The 17186-nt window shown below is 41.1% G+C and overlaps 2 protein-coding genes across 2 annotated transcripts; one reads left to right on the top strand and one right to left on the bottom strand.

The window, feature by feature from the left end:
* Positions 1-266: 266 nt before the first annotated feature.
* On the top strand, positions 267-11294 carry RINT1 (RAD50 interactor 1). Its single transcript, XM_041405372.1, has 14 exons — positions 267-390; positions 1459-1630; positions 1789-2030; positions 2198-2371; positions 2444-2593; positions 3809-3965; positions 5795-5905; positions 6089-6314; positions 6905-7042; positions 7798-7997; positions 9213-9427; positions 10093-10273; positions 10357-10475; positions 11059-11294. Exons 2-14 carry the CDS (start codon positions 1478-1480, stop codon positions 11270-11272), a joined length of 2280 nt encoding a protein of 759 aa, XP_041261306.1. The 5' UTR covers positions 267-390; positions 1459-1477; the 3' UTR covers positions 11273-11294.
* A 645-nt stretch (positions 11295-11939) lies between these two features.
* EFCAB10 (EF-hand calcium binding domain 10) lies at positions 11940-13758 on the bottom strand. Its single transcript, XM_041405373.1, has 4 exons — positions 13557-13758; positions 13265-13429; positions 12897-12981; positions 11940-12349 (listed from the first exon to the last, which is right to left on the bottom strand). The coding sequence occupies exons 1-4, from the start codon at positions 13654-13656 to the stop codon at positions 12313-12315; spliced, it is 387 nt and encodes a 128-aa protein (XP_041261307.1). The 5' UTR covers positions 13657-13758; the 3' UTR covers positions 11940-12312.
* Between the last annotated feature and the right edge of the window lie 3428 nt (positions 13759-17186).

The raw sequence follows: 17186 nt of genomic DNA on the forward strand, positions 1-17186 counted from the left end.
CTTCCTTTGCGCCTGTCGCTTGCCCATTGTTGGCGGGGAATGAGTCGGCCTTCGTGTTGGGGAAAAAAAATACTGTGGAGCTGTTCTAAAGAGACCTGGCCTTTTCAGCCAAGTGTAAGGCCTGTGGTGCTAGTATGTCGCCAGCCACGGCGGCTGCGTGTGGAGGGGCGGGGAGGCCGTGAGGTGCAAGGCCGTGTCCGTGTGAGCACGGGGCGGGACAGCCGGCGGGCGGGGAGCGGGGCCGTGTCCCTGTGAGCGCTGTGTGGCGCCCGGCTGAGGGGCTGCCCGGCCGCCCAGCCCGGGCCGCGGTCGGCGGCGCTTGGCTCGCAGCCTGCCGGAGCCCGCAGAGCCTGCGGCCGGCCCTTGGAAGGGCCCGGCCCTCTGGCCCAGGTGGGTGCTGAGCCGCGGGGCTGAGCAGGCAGCTGCTGGGAGGGAAGCGCCCACAGACCTGATCCTGCCTCGTGTAACCCGGTCCTTTCCACTAAGTACGAAAAGAGCAGCGTTTGGTTAGTTTTTTCCTTCTGTATAATGTTTGCATTGCTGCAAACAGGAATTTTACTGCTCTGCTTTCTTTATTCGATTATTCCTCTGCAGCGCCCTTGGTCACCCAGTTTGTTCTGCCTGGTGCTCTCTGTTGCCTCTGCAGCTCTGGCTCATCAGCTGCACCACTTTATCTGTGCTGTTGTCAGCTTAATAGGTGTTTTAACTTAATTAAAGCTTGTAGCAGTAGAAGTGCAAGTGTAACTTGTACACTTGCAAAAGAAGTGCAAGTGTATCGGGTTTTATTTTTAAATAATGTGTTGAAGTGACACGAAGAAGTCGAGGATTGAACCAGCCAAACGATCATTGATGCCTTTTTTGTTTCACTGTGAACATCCTCTTAATGTCAGGTTTCTCTGGATGCTGCCAAATGTGTAGATCAGCAAGTGTCTTTTATGTTATACTGTATGGGGTTTTTTGGTAAATATTTCAGTGATGTATTTGCTTTCCAAATTATTGTAAGGCCCACATGGATACTTTGCTAGTAACCCAATAGTCATGAGTTGGTATCTCTGAAATTTCCTAAACTTGTGAAAAGGGAAAATGGAACATTATCTTCCTTTGCATTTTACAATTTTTTTTGTAGTTTTCATTACATTTTCTGTATTATATATGTAGGAGCTACATATTTCTTGAACTGTTTTTAGTAGACTTCATGCTTTTGGAGAAGGAAGAAATTAACAGATGTATTTCTCTTCAGTTGTTAATACATAACAAATCACCAGGTGGATATGTCAGCAGGGTTTTATCTGACCTGACTTAAGCCAGCAAGCTGACTCACTTAAAGCAGTATAATTCATGAATATGGTATTTCAGTCTCAGTTTAAATTGAACTGCCCAGCTTTTCATGGAGTTTTGTTCCTCAATAGATAATATTTGTTTGTGCTTAGTGTCGGCTAATTAAAATTGTATACTCAGTATTGCAGAGAAAGAAACCATGGCAAGCACTAGAGATCTAGACCACTGTGATATCCCATACTATGTTTCTGAATTTGTGGAAAGAGAACTTGGAAATGACTATGATTCCCTGGGGAAGCTGGGCAGCCTGATTGAAAAGCTATCTGAAAACAAAAAGCACTTAGAAGAACAGGTAAGCATCTTTCTGTTTAATTTTTTTTCTTCTTCCGAACATGCTGTATGACTGATTGAGAATATGAAACTAAATGAACTGTATCAGTATCTCAAGTGGCACTGCTCTACACAGTGCAGTGGTTTTATGTCTGCCTTAATACATCTCTGTCAATGCAGGTACTTACAGTTTCGTCAGAAGTCCCTAAAAGAATTCAGAATGCCCTAAAGAATGCAGAAGACTCCAAAAAGTCTCTGGGTCAGCTTCTAGAGGAGGAAACTGTTCTGTCTGAGTCCATCAACAGGCACTTGCAGAAAGCTCAGCCGTGGATGGAGGATCTCGATGTGCTGATAGGTCAGGTGGAAGAGATCGAGCGGCACCTGGCCTACCTCAAGTGGATTTCTCGCATAGAAGAGCTGAGGTAGTTTCTGAGTGCTGCATGTATGTTCTGACACTGGTGAGCTGGTTTATCCCCTCGGTAAAATAGTGTCAATTCAGGAAAGTTTTGTCTTTACTTTTCAATATATAAATGATTCTTTTCTGTTATCATTAATGAATATTTGGCCTTGTCTTTTTTGTGTTTTATAGTGACAGCATTCAGCAATATCTGATGACCAACAATGTTCCAGAGGCGGCCAGTACTCTAGCATTCATGGCAGAACTGGATATTAAACTTCAGGAGTCATCTTGTTCTCATCTTCTTGCCTTTGTGAGATCCACTGTTCAATTTTGGCATAAAATCCTTAAGGACAAATTGACAAGGTAAGAGAGCTACTGAGACTGCCTCATCTTTACACAGTCAGTTGATGTCCAAGTGCTTATTTTGTGTTGCAGTGACTTTGAGGAGGTGCTGACACAGCTCCGCTGGCCCTTTGTGGGGCCACCTCAGTCCCAGGCATTCGGCCTTGCTGCACCAGCCAACGCTCCTGAGGTGTACAGCAACTTGGAGATGCTGTTCTGTCAGCTTCTGAAACTGCAAACCTCGTATCCTTTTACATTCTTGCAGTGTATTTTAGCAATAATAAAAACTGTTAGAGATGCACCTTCTCAAGGAGAATTATTTAAAATTTTATTCTCCCTAAAAACAGAAGATAATTTATGTTACTTTGTATTAACATTAGAATGTTGTGGGGATTTGGTGGGGGGGTTTTTTGTCATTGTTTTGTTTTGGTTTTTTTTTTGTTTTGTTTTGTTTGGGGTTTTTTTGCATGTAGAAAATGCATATAGAAAGTGCCAAAGTTCTCCTTTTTGTCAGTAGCAACATTTTAACTCCAAGTCATCAGATCCAGTGCTCTCATGGTAGCTGACAGTTTAGGTTGCATGAGGATTTGGCCTTACACTTCTAGGGACCATTACCCATGCATGTTAATGAAAAAATGGTGATGTGTGTTTTATTAGACACAGTTAATGCTTTTCCTTTTATAGCCTTGTGTGAAATAATCTTTAATCACTTTAATATGTCCTGGCGCAGAAAGAAAAAAAGGGAAAACTAAACATACATGTCTTGAAAGGAGACTTTACAAAAAGGGGAGACTGCAGGAGAATTTCTGTTGTGCAGCAGTCATAGTCTGCCTTTGAGGTTGCTCAGAGGCACTGCTGCTCATTCTATCCCTGATTTTTATGAATTAAGTAATTCACAAAAAATCAGTTAAAACTGAAGTTGAACTAAGCCTTTGTGTGTGTGCGTGACAATGGCTGTCTTATTTATTTATTTTTAAAATCACATAGTGGAAAGATGCAAGGCCATTGTACACAATCCTGAGCTGGTAACAATTTTGGTTTGGCAGAGTGGCTTACTTAAATCCATTACATGAAAATGGGAAATCAAGTGTTGCATTTATTAATCCCAGGAGTCTTTATCCTCCTTCAACAAATATGAATAAGTGTGTCTCTTGGACAGCCACTGTGTTTCTGACAATGGTGGTTTGCTGGATTCTTCCAAGTTTCCTAAATCAAACAGATTTAAGGGACATGTATTGTCATTGAATAAATAAACCCTCAAGGCCTGGGTTATATTTAATACTACATAAAGTGGAATATTTTGAGTGTCTTTTATAAGGAATTGTATTGTTTTCATAATACTGTCTTCAGTCAATGGTGTAGGACTACAGCAGTGCTCATTTTTATAAACCCATTCTATTGAAATGATGATGCTGGAGTAATTCAACACTTAGGTCCATCCTTGACTGTCATACTTAGAGATGAGCTGTTAACCAAACCCAAACAATTGCCAGAAAAGTACCCTTTACCCCCTTCACCACCAATCATCCTTCCAATACAGATCATGCTGAATCCTCTTCAGAAAAGATTCAAGTATCATTTCACTGGAAATAAACAAACCAATGTTCTTAACAAGGTATGGGAGAAAGTGCTTTGACATTTCTAAATTGCTTTATAAGCAACCTTTAGATTGCTGTGTTTAAATTGTATAGATTTCACATTTTCCAAAATTAGGATTCTTCAAAACTGTGCAGTTCTCATGCCTACCTAAGTGTGGACAGACATTGAGATAGCACTTGGAGACCTTTCAGGGACACAGGCATTTCCTCTGGGTGAGGCAATATTTTCCCTTGCCCAGATCCTTCATAAAGCATCATTACAATCTTAGACTGACTCCCATCTGTTCACAGGTTTTGATTAATTTCCTCTGTCTTGCTGTAAATGGTTTTGCACTGTTCTGTATTTCTTGAGCTCAAAGGCTGTGACTTTGATTTTTGGCACTATGTTTTGCTTTCTTTGTGTAACTGAAAATGTTGGATTCTGCAGTTATGATATGAAATGTGATTAGTCTAAAGGTACTGTTAAATAATTTTTTTTGAAGGGTTGAATTTTTAATTGTCCTAAAACAAGAGATGCTGAGTTTAACAGTTGGAAACTGACTCACTTTTTGTGCGAATTGCCTTCAAAGACTGAGGATTTTTATCTGAGAATTACCATTGGAATGGGTTTCATTGCATTAATGCCACTGCAACACCTGGAGCAGAGTTTGAGAGCTGTTTTGAAACAGTCCTGTTGCACAAGTCTGCTTATGATCACCATCTTGTGTAAATTTAAATACATTTGCAATCTTGACAGATGCTACTACAGATTTTTTTAAAATACTGTTGTGTATGTTAGTGGGAAAGAGGTGTTTTAGATATGAACAAAATTATTTTAAAAGCAAATGGAAAATTTATCTTCAAGACATTGAGTTTGCAAACAACAATAGGTGAACAACTATTTTAAAAAAAAGAACTTATTAAGAAAAGTTTACAGGGAATCTAGTGTCAGGTCAGAAAGATATTTCAACAGGGCACTGCTGAAATTTGGTTTGGGTTTTTTGGATTGGGTTTTGGGTTTTTTTGTTTTGTTTAGTAATTACTTGGATAATGCACTAAAGAAAATATTAATGTAAAATGTTTAAAAGACAGCAACCTGCACAAGATTAACAGTATTTCAGAGGAGAGGCTCAGAGTTCACAATGACCTTGCTCAGCTGGGGAAGGTCTGTCAAAAAAATCGCCAACAACCTAAGCATGATAAAATTAATGAGACAAGTGAAAATGAATACAGAGGTGAGAAACAGACACACAGAATGTGAGTGCACCTCAGCAGAAGGTTCTTTAGCTGTCTGGAGTGAGGAAACAGGAACTGCTTCCAGTTGCACTAACATTGAAGGAAGTGTTCATCAAAGACTGCAGCCCATATTTTTGGGTGTGGAAACTTGAAAAAGCTTAAAGGCATTAAAATGTGAAATGAGAAGGTCACAGATTCCCCACTTCTAGGGGGAAGATGGGGCTGAGGTTAGGTACAATAACAATAAGAGCAGAGCTTTTCTCAGGAGCACATCCTTTTTGTTGTACCAAGAAATAAGGGCCACACAGGAGAACAGGAAGAAGTATATGAAGCAGAAACAAGGCTCTCATGAGTGAGAAAGCAGGAGAGAAAAGGGAAATAAAAATGGAACTTCTGCTTGAGGAACACAATATTTGGTACATTTAAGACAATGAAAATCCAGAAATATTTTTCTGACAATGCTTTTGTATAAATGGAAGTTAAGTGAAACAGAGTGAAAGACTTGTGTGATCTGAGATCAAGAGAAGGCAAGGAAAGAGAGTTGTATTTTTAGAAATGTGTCCTAAAATACTAGTAGCACTTGTATAAATGTTTGGATGCATTTAATAATTTCTTTTCTTTTTTAAATAAGCCTGAGTGGTATTTAACACAAGTACTTATGTGGATTGGAAATCATTCAAAGTTCCTCGATGACAAAATCCAGCCAATACTGGACAAGGCAGGATCTTCAGTGAATGCTGGGGTAAGTAATTAAATGGTTTGTAAGTGTGAATATAAATATCTAAGTCAGCTCATGATAGATACTTGGCCCATTTCCACTGAAACGTGTACATGGTGAGACTAAGTCTAGTAGCAGTTTCTTGTGTACATGTTTGCACATGTCAGTACTTCCTGTCTCTGACATTCACTTCTTTCCTTTCCAAAGCTTGAATTCTCTCGTGCTCTAGTAATGCTGATTTTGGAGAAGCTGGCTGCTGATATTCCCTGCCTGTTGTATGATGATACACTCTTTTGTCACCTTGTGGATGAGGTCCTTCTATTTGAGAGAGAGTTATACAGCATTCATGGTTATCTCAGCAGCCTTCCCAGCTGCATGCATATTCTGTCAGAAGAATCCTGCTTCCAAAGGTGGCTAACAGTGGAAAAAAAATGTAAGACTTCCAGTGCATTTTGTTGGTCTTTATATTGCACAGTCAGAAAGTATGTGTCTACTTATACAGCTACCCTTCTTAAATAGGATAAGTCACTTGGACAGGGCTACTACCAAAAACATATGTATTTTTATGCTCTGTAATTATTCTGAATAAAAATTGATTAGGCTTCAACAGTGCCTCTGTATTTTGTGGGACTCTTGCACCTAAGCTGTATGCAATCAAGTAGGCTTATTTTTAGACAAATGTTACGTGTGTGCAGACAGAGATGGACTTTAAATTAAAATAAGGGCAAGGTATTAGTTTTTGAGAAGTGAAGAAGAAATACATTGGAAAAGAGCAAGCCAACTATTAAAAAACAAAGCCAATGCCCCAATCAATTCTGACATTTAACTCTGTTAACAGCGTTGCAAATGCAGATACATTGAAGCTGGTTTTGTGTGAAACGAGTTGTCCATAATTTTTTATATACTGAAAATGCAAAATTTAACTTACTAGAGATAAGGCTTTTATGTTACTATACTTTAGAGGGGCTTTTGTTAATTTTTTTTTAAATTAAAAACTTAACTTACAAGTTTTTTACATCTCAGTTGCTCTTCAGAAAATGGACTCTATGCTTTCATCAGAGGCTGCATGGATATCACAGTACAAAGATATCACTGATGTAGATGAAATGAAAGTTCCAGACTGTGCTGAAACTTTTATGACTCTCCTGTTAGTTATAACAGGTAATTATATCTATGGGCATTGCTCTTGTTTGTAGTGAATAATAAAACACCTTCAGCTAACAGATTTCTTTACTAAATACTTTACTAAATATTCATTTTCAGCAGTAGTCACCAAATAATCTTGCAAAGTTGTAATGTTTGCAGTTTAATAAAAACTTCCTGTTAATTTTGTATTTTGGACACTAACTCATGCATGAATAATCTTGAACTAGTAACATGTTTGCAAAATAATAATTATAAATATACATTTGATATTTACCATATTCTCTCATAGTTGGCAGAATATAATTTGTTGCAATTCACTAATAAAGTCTAATAGTCCTTTTGAATCTGTGTCAATTCAGAAGCTATTAAGTAGCTTCTCTTTTTTTGCAACAGTACATAAGAGCAAGTATGTTTTCAGGGGAGACCATTGCATCTTCAATGGCTTTGTCTTTCTCTGTGTGAGGATGCTTTAGGGACCACGCTGGAGGGTGTGGTATTACCACACATTGCTTCAAGTGTTACAGTACAAACTGCTCGTGGAATCAGGAGGGGGAAGAAAGTCGCTGCAAGTTTAGATTTTGCATGGCCAGTTTCCCTGAAAACACTGAAATATTGGCTGTTTTAAGTACTGACATTTAAATGCTGACTATATGATGTTCTCATAGGCATGAGGTGGTACATGTATGTCCCTGCTGCCTGTGATGTTTCTTTTTGATCAGGTTTTTTTTAGTGTTGGAAACCCTAAAAGCATTTTATTGATGTCTTTCCAGACAGGTATAAGAATCTTCCAACAGCTTCCAGAAAACTCCAGTTCCTGGGCCTACAGAAGGAGTTAGTTGATGATTTCAGGATACGATTAACTCAAGTGATGAAGGAAGAGACAAGAGCTTCCTTAGGATTCCGATACTGCGCAATCCTTAATGCTGTTAACTATATAGCAACGGTGTTGGCAGACTGGGCTGACAATGTGGTAAGTAAATGTTCTTCTTCAGGAAAAAAAATATTTTAAAATGGACTTGGGATGTTTGTTTCGTAACAAACATTTTATTTTTAGCACGTTTTAGGTGTATTCAGGAGAATTAATTATTGAAAAAGTAGAATGAGATATAAATTTGGATTTAGTAAAAGATGTATAAATAAGGACAGGTTATTGTTTGAGGCCTAAGCTGTCAATTATAAACTTTCTAGGGAAATGCAGAGACAGCCTGGGAAATGGAATAATCTGAAGAGACCAAAAAACCTAGTCTCTTTTACTTGCTTTTTATTGTAAAAAAAAAAAAAAAAAAAAAAAAAGTGAATTGATTTTGGAGATCTCTGAACCAAAGCAGCAGCCTTTGGTGCTTGAACTCCTCCCATGGCAGGAGAGCTTAGACAGATGCATGTGTGTATGTGTGTTGCAGCACAGTTCAGGTGTGGCCCAGAAAGGCCACCCACTGATAACTGGGAATTGGTGACTGCTGTACAACAGCCTGGTGGCAGCACAGCCTAGTGAGGAATTTCAGCTTTTCTGCAGCTAGTGGTGCTGAAGGTCAAAAAACCTTTTACACATGGTGTGTGCAGAATAAGGCATTGTGTGGGCTGTGGGCAGCCTCCAAATTCTCACTGTCTAGAGCCGTGGCTCTAGCAGGGGATAATCTTGACTTGATAGGACAGCAGCCTTCATGTTGTATAACTGCATCTACTAGTGTCTTGATCTGCTTAAAAGCAAAACCAACAAGGTGTTACCACAATGTCACATTCATCTCGATAAACTAAATTCATTTTCTTGCTCTTGTCAGCTCAGTAAATTTATGATTCAATGAATAATCATTGCTAAAAAAATTACAATTAAAGTTTACTTTTGAAAATCTTAAAGAGGCCAAGGTAGGTTTTTTTAAAAGCATGCTGCTGTCAATCTTAAAATATCTTTTCAGTGTTTCTTTAGATCTGTTCCCTTTACCTATCTGCTGTTGCATCTGAAACCTGTATCAGTTCCATCACTAGGATTAAACTACCATGTTTTGTTTTTCTCTAAATCAGGACCACAGGGAAGGATAAGAAAGTGGTTTTAAAATCTTAACTTTTAAACTTTATAAATGTGCCAGAGGAGAGTGTTTTCTACAACTGTGTCTAACAAAGTACCAATGGAAAGCTCAAGGAGTAAGATTATTTTCTGTGGTGTTTCTCTCTGGTTTTGTTTGCCTAGTTCTTCTTGCAGCTGCAGCAGGCCGAGCTGGAGGTCTGTGGAGAAAGTGACACCATGAGCCAGCTCCAGCTGGGACAGCTGGCATCCATGGAGAGCTCTGTCTTTGATGACATGATCAACCTCCTGGAGCGCCTCAAGCACGACATGCTGACACGACAAGTAGATCATGTCTTCAGAGAGGTCAAAGATGCTGCAAAGCTGTACAAAAAAGAGAGGTGATTCTGTTTATTTAATCTTTTAGCTTATTACAGCTTTTTTATTTCCTGTTAAAAAGATTGAGGTTAGTAAAGGCAAGAATAGATAACAGGCAGTATTTTTTTTCTGGAGTAGGAAAGCTGCAGGGTAGTAAGTTCTGGAAAATTCTCTTTATTCTTACCTGGGGACAATTGTTATGCTATGTTTTCTAAAGTAGCTCCACAATTATTAGATATATTAGTTTAAAACCATGTGAAAGATTGTGGATCATTCTAGTTTTCTAATTTGAGCAGGAATTATTTTCTTTACAGTAGTATTGAAGATTTTGTGCAAAGTGGCCTGTCATGACTGTTCTGTCTTCACAGACTCCTAGGGTTTCTTGAATATTTTCTCCTGAGTAGAATTTCTGGAGTACTTAATAAAAGCAATAGAACTCAATGATTTTCAGATTGGATGGGGTTCCCTAGAATGACATGTGCAGAGATTTATAACTAAAGCATGAGTTTAATATTAAATGAAATTCAAACACAGCATTAGACTGATAACTTTTAGATTAGAAATGGGAAAGGATTGTCTCTGAAACATTGTAAATGGGTAAGATATTTTTTTAAAGGTAATTTTAACTTCAGTTGTTGTAATATGAATCATTTCATTCTAATGACTGCAGTGCAATGGTTTCTTTCAGGTGGTTGTCTTTACCCTCTCAAGCAGAGCAAGCAGTGATGTCTCTGTCGAGCACGGCGTGCCCGATGCTGCAGACACTGCGAGACCGTTTGCTGCAACTGGAGCAGCAACTCTGCCACTCACTGTTTAAAATGTTCTGGCAAATGCTTGCAGAGAAAGTGGATCTGTACATCTATCAGGAAGTGGGTATCAGTGTGACCTGTGCAGTGCCATGCAGGTGTCAGTGACTGGCTTAAACAGCAGATGCACCTCTCTGTGTTTGTAGATCATTATGGCAAATCATTTCAATGAAGGAGGAGCAGCACAACTCCAGTTCGACATGAGTCGGAATTTGTTCCCCTTATTTTCACACTACTGCAAGAGGCCAGAAAACTACTTCAAGCAGTAAGTAGGCAAACTTCTGATCTACTGGCATTTCAGAAGTGAGTGTCCAGAAAAACAGAAATGTTCTACTTAAAACCAAGATTTTTTCAGTTGGTTTTGTTCCACACTTTAAATGTGTGGACCATTTATGCATCTGATGTTTTCAACTAGGAAAGTGGATTCTGCAGCATGTACTCAGACAGCAACAGACTGTGGCATGTGTCTTGGAGTATTTTGTGCAGTCAGGATGTCTAGATAAAATTATGGAAGGAATATTAAGTAGCACCTCTGGAAAAAACCTCTGAAACTGGGGCCAAAGAAACTAGTCAAAGACACAGTTACAACACAGCAAACTTTATTGTTAGAAGGACTACTTTAAACTATTTTCCTCCTCAGGATTGCCTTGTGAGGCATGAGAAGCTGCAACTTTCTTTCTGATTAGTCTATTTCATTATCCCACAATCTTCTAAATAGTCCAGCATCAAAATCCTCAGCTAATTGGGGCTCAAATTGAATATTTTTAAACCAACGTGGAGCATGGAAGGGCTTTTTGTTACACTTAAATTTGTGCTGCTTACATTAATCCATGTAACTTTTCCTCTAGCATAAAAGAAGCCTGCATTATCCTGAACCTGAATATTGGCTCTGCCTTGCTTCTGAAGGATGTCCTGCAGTCAGCTTCAGAAAACGAACCATTAAAGCCAAGCCAGCCATCTGCAACAGCAGCACTAAATGAACTTGGAGTTTATAAACTGGCTCAAAGGGATGTTGAGATTCTTCTCAGTTTGAGAGCTAGTTGGCCAAATACAGGAAAATAAAGACTTCTTCAGAAATGATTAATAACTTGGTCTAGATTACTTATTCCAAGCAAAAGCCAGGTGAATATCCTGAAATATGCTTATTTCTTTCATTTCTGTATGCTGAGAGATTGTTTTAATCTGATCTTATGCCTTATTCTATACAGTTCAAAGAAAAAATTCAAAATGCTACTGACTTGGTGTTGAACTGTGCAGATCTTATTTTCCATGGCCACTTTGCCATTGCATTTGGAAGCTAAAACTGTTCATCTCTAATGAATATTCTGCCTTGTCTGCATCATTCTAAGGAACACAGAATATTTACAGTGTAAATGCATTTTCGTACAACGTGGGCTAATGTTCCCCAAGAACTGGTCAGTCTTCAGTTAAACACAGATGTTTTATATCTCCAAATCCCAGGTAATGGATGTTTGAATCAAAATGTATATAATCACTGTAGAAGGAAGGAATATGTCACTGTTTTCTTCATACAAATTAATACAGTCTTTTACAGAAAAAACAATCGCCTAATTTTTTAAAAAAAGTTTCTCCTTATAAATTGCATATTGTGTGCTAAGTTTGAAAATATCACTTGGAAGTGCTACCTGCATTTACATGTGGACATTTGTCATAACTTGTTGAAGTTTTTTTCCCTTAAAAATACCCAAAAAGCAAAACGCAGCACAAGCCCAAACCAACTTAATTTTATTCAGTGCTAATGAGCCAACAGGTAACAATCCTTTACTGTAAACTATAACCTGAAGGAGGAAACTCCAAAATACTATTTGAGTTGCAAAAGAGATCTCTACTTTTTTTTTTTTTTAACCATCTCATTATATTAAGAACAGCAATTCCTAACTCTACTCCCTCCAGTGCCTGCTGGACAGGAACACGCTCTTATCACTTGTCCTTTTCAGCTGATTGCTCCACTGAAGGGCAGAGAAGATGAGAAAAAGAGAAAACAGAATATTGCTTAAAATCGACTCTTCACAGCTGACAAACCAGAAGAAAAATTGGGGAAGATGCCTGTTTTTAATAAATATAGCAGACCAGTGCTCAAACTAATACACAGACCAGCTCTCCAGCATCTTTTTCTTTCTAAAAAAGAAAAAGAAAATCTCTAGTTAGATAATGAGGATAATTAGTTCCTTACCTTTCAGCAATTGCAACAGTTACTGAAAAATTGCTCCTAGAACCATCCCTTGACTATGAGGAATTATTTGAACTCTGAACCTATTTTCATCTGCAGCTGTGCTACCACCCCTGACAAAGAAGACAACAGGTTCTCACTGTTCCACATTTTTGGATCAGTGTTTTTACCCCTGGGCTGCCTGATGACCTTTGCTCTGACCTGAAGAGCAGGTACAGTGAGAAGATCCTGAAACTGAGGACCCTGAGGTGGTGGAGGGCATGGAGCGTGGTTCACCTTACAGCAAGGCAAGAAGGTCAGGCAGTAACTGACCTTTTTTTTTTTTTAATCTTGCAATGCAAAGTGACACAGTCAAGCTTAAATTAGCAACTAAACTATCCATTAATTACGTAACTTTGTAAATAAAAAATAAATCTCAGTAAAATATCTCCTAAGCATATGTTCCCCCCCAAAATAAAAAAAAAAACCTAACACCACAATTTCAATTAAACTTACATTCCTTCCTTGAACACATCCAGTGTGATCTTCGCATCATCTTCTAGCTCCAAATCCTCAGTGCTCAGTCCCAAAGTTTTAAGGGCTAAAGTTAACAAAAGAGAATTTTTTTATGTGAGTCTTTGGAACGACACATTTAAATTTAAAGGTGCCTAGATCTAACAGAAGGTAAACGTGTGTAGCATAACAACATGTAACTCTTAAACCTAGGAAACTTAACCACATGTAACTTTTCTCAACTTTCCAAGTTCCAGGTTGTGTGGGCAGCTGTGCGGATAATTTTGAAGTATACAGATGAGTATCTTTGAAACTATTTTGATGATTGTGTGCAAGCGAAGGGTTTGGTGCGGCAGGGGTGAGACAGGCACCTTCCCTGTACTGCGCGGGCCTGATGCAGCCCTGGCCCAGCACATCCAGCAGGCTGAACATGGCGTCCACGTTGGCCTCGTCCATGAGGAACGGGTACTCGCCCTCGCCTCGCCTCCCAGCCTTGACCCGCTCCAGCACCTGGATCAGGAACTCGCGCGGCCGTTCTGCAACGAGGTCAGAGTGCCCGCGGGCACCGGGCCCTCAGCCGGGGAGCGGAGGCCGCGCAGCCCCGCTGCCGCCCCGCTGCCCCCGCTGCCGCCCCGCTGCCGGCGGGGCCGGGCCTGCGCGCACCGGGCCGGTGGAAGAGCAGCAGCGCTCCGAGGCGGTGCAGCAGCTCGGGCAGCCGGTGCCGCCGCAGGTACTCGCGGCTCTGCTCCTCGCCCGCCGCCATCCCGCGGCGCCGGGGCGGCGTGAGGGGCGGCCAGCGGCCGAGGGGCGAGCACAGGAATCCGGCCGCGGGACGCTCCGCCGGGGCCAGCGGGAAGGGGGAAGGAAAAACTGACTTTCCTGGAAGTCGTCACGTTAGCACCGGAACAGCCACGCCTCGCTCCTCGCTGGGTCCCGGTTCTGCGTTGGTTGGTGGGGAAATCGAGTGCCACGCGGTCCTCGGTAACGCGTGTGCCGGCGCTGAGGCCCGTTAGTCCGGGGAATGGCGATGGCCCTGTCAATGCACACCGCGTCTCACAGGCCGTGTCACACTCTTTTCAGTGCTGCCGGCGACAGGACGGGTAGCACTGGCCACAAAACAAAACACAAGAAGTAAGTGCCACCTCAGCATGAGGAAAACTTTACACTGAGGGTGGCAGAGCGCTGGAAAAGGCTGCTCAGGGCGGTCGCGGAGTCTCCCTCCCTGCAGACATTGCAAACCCGCCGTGTCTCCTGCGGCAGGTGACCCCGCCCGGGCAGCGCGGCTGGCCGGCATCACCTCCGGGGCTCCCTCCCGACCCTGAGGGCTCTGTGATCCTGGGTTCTCACCTCCAGCCGCCTCTCCTTCCACCCGCAGTACCAGCTGCTTCACCTGCCGCCGCTCCCCGGCACAGCCCTGGTTCATCCCCGCCCTGTGAGCGGCCCCGGGGTGTTCCCGGTGTTCTGCACCCGTACGAGAGGCAAAACCAGCGGCCAGCATCTGGGAGTAAGAGACTTTACATTTTAAAACCATTACTGGGTCTTGCAACACAGCCTGTGCAAACAGAGAATAGGAGTACCATAAACAAGTAAAGCATCCCACTTAAAAAAAATTCAGGAAATCTACAAAGATATAACTATCTGCCATCAAATAAAATCAGACAATGATAAATGAGCATATAGTAAATAAGAATAGTATTCCTGTGAAAAGTCTAGTGCTAAATATATTTAACTATTTGCCAATACTAAAATATAATAAGACATTAATAGAATTCACTTATTTATTTCTTAGATAAAGTGGGAGAAAGGCAGCATCCAGAGCTGCAAAGATTGTACAGCCATGTGCTGTCTGTATTCTCTGTTATTTTGAAGTGACTATGCTACCTGCTTTTAGTCTCAATTAGGGCTAGGGGAACTGTAGGTTTCTAACAGTTGCCTCTTATGACATTTGCCAGGCAGTGATGGAAACCTCCTTTTTCTGAGTAAAACATTCCATAGTTACTCAATCCATTCCTGCATTTGTCTTTCTGTGCCTTTCTGCAGAGTTTGCAAAGCATTAGCAAACCTTTTTCCTAAGAAAGAGCCATAGCAGAAAGTGTGGATTGAAATGTGGAGAAGTACAAAGGGAAGAGCTGGTCAGCAGGGGGGAAATAAAGATGTGGAAAATACATTCTTGAAAATGAGAACCTAAGGATAGGAAGATTGACAGGAAAAGAAGGAGCAAGTGAAATATTGGTAGGTAGGTCAGTGTTTGGGTCAAGGAAACCAGCATTTGGCAAAGGATGTTTCTCCTTTAGCAGTGAACACAGATAACCAGTATGAAATACATGTTAAGGCTAAAATTTTAAGAATAAGCACAGGAATTACGTATTTAAGTGTGTCTTCCTGAGGAATGGTTAAAAAAAAATCACTAAACAGAGCAAATCCCAATTTGATTTACAACTAGAAATGTATTTTTTAAAATTCTATTTCACTATCAAGGAAGCTCAATTTATTTACTTGAAAAAACATTCTGATGATGAATCATGTATTTATTATTTTCATAATAAATTATTATCCTCAGTTCATATAATGATAGTACCAGCTATGGATCTTAAAAGTATGATATTTCAGGATAATTTGGAAGGAGCTCCCATGGGCTATTGTAAGGGAAACTTACAATACTTCTGGCAGCTGAGAAAAACAGGATTTGACAAACACCTGAAAGTATTCTGGTTCCATTATAGAGATGCTGGTAAATAAGTTTTAATAAAGAACTAAAGGACCAAATTATTTTTATCTGTTTAAAGTGTCCTGGTTATATAAATCAGATTTTTTTAAAAGGCTTAATACCTGTTGTGATAGAAGCTCAGCCTTCTACAGGATATCACTAGTAATTTAAGCCTTTTATCTAATTTAACAGGGCTAAATAGGCTACAATGAGCCTTTAAGAGTTGCAATGAAGAGAAACAGGGACTGCAGGTCAGATATGCAGCTGGCTGCAGAACAACCATTTGTCTTGCAGGGGAGAGCAGGCAGATGGACACGTTCTTTCAAATGGGACTGTCAGAAGACTGAAGTCTTGGGCTGGGAGAAGAGACAGGAGCAATACAGGCTGGGAAGGATCCCTAGATGTGCCACAGGTTTCCTGAGCACACAGCTGCTGAGAGCAGCTCCTTGAGGCTTTCCTTACCCCTGCTGCTCCTCAGCATGAGCACTGGGAAGCACTCTGCCAGGGAGCAGAGGCTGAGCTGTAGGGATTGGCGCTGCCATTGCTGTAGCTGCTTTGGAAGAGCTCCACTGCAGCTTCCCTCTGTGTGTCCCCGAGGACTTCCAAGGTACAGGTGAGTTCCTCAGCAGGGGCTTCTGTAGGGCTTCTGTACTATACACTTACAGAGGAAAGTGATCAACTACAGAAGTATTGAGCTTCTGAGTATTAATTATCCCAACAGCCAAAATCACTTTTTTTTTTTTTTTTTTTTTTTTAATTTACTGTACAGAACAGCAGAATAATTAAATTGAAATTGTCCTCATGTGGTCAACTCCCTTTCCTCTTCAAACTGGGCTAATTTCAAGGACTGGCTCAGGTTGTTCACAGCCTTGTCATGTTTTTACTGTCTCCAGAATGGAGACTCCACTACATCATTTGTCCTGTGTTGCACAGGAATGGTACCAGCCTGTATTCTTGAAGCAAGCCCAGCTTTTCCCATAGGCTTCTAGAGATGCAGGATAAGCAGTCCTTCACTCAGACATCCTGGGGAGCACCTCACTGCTCAAACTATGCCCAAAGCTCCGAGCACAGACCTCTCCAGTTAAAAACTGAAGCAAAGGCAGCAATGAGTGTACCTCTGTCACCTCCCTGTCCTCTGTCACTGGGTTACCTACCACATCTACTGGGGCCCACATTTTACTCACTTTTCCTTCCATGTTAATGTACTGGAAGTGTCCTTCACATCCCTTCCCAATTCCAGCTCCAGCTGAGCTTTGGCTTTCCTGTTTCTGTTTCAGCATGCCTGGGCAGTGTTTATTCCTCTAGGGTAGTCCCCCCCTGCTTCCACAGTCTGTGCTTGCCTTTTGCCTCTGACTTAGTCGGGAGCTCTCCGTTCAGCCATGCTGGCCTTCTCCCATGTCTGCTCAGCTTCCTGCAGATCAGAATGGACTGTTCCTGAGCTTCAGCTACCACTCCTGGGCCCTTTAGGTCAGTCTCCTTGGGATTCTGCCAACAAAATGTCAGCAGGAGCAAAGTCTGCTCTCCTAAATTCCAGGATTGCAGTTCAACTACGTATCTCCCTCACTTCCCTCAGAATCATAATCTTT

This window comes from Onychostruthus taczanowskii, unplaced genomic scaffold, assembly GCF_017590055.1.
Source record: "Onychostruthus taczanowskii isolate IOZ18803 unplaced genomic scaffold, ASM1759005v1 scaffold23, whole genome shotgun sequence".
In the NCBI taxonomy this organism is placed as follows: domain Eukaryota; kingdom Metazoa; phylum Chordata; class Aves; order Passeriformes; family Passeridae; genus Onychostruthus; species Onychostruthus taczanowskii.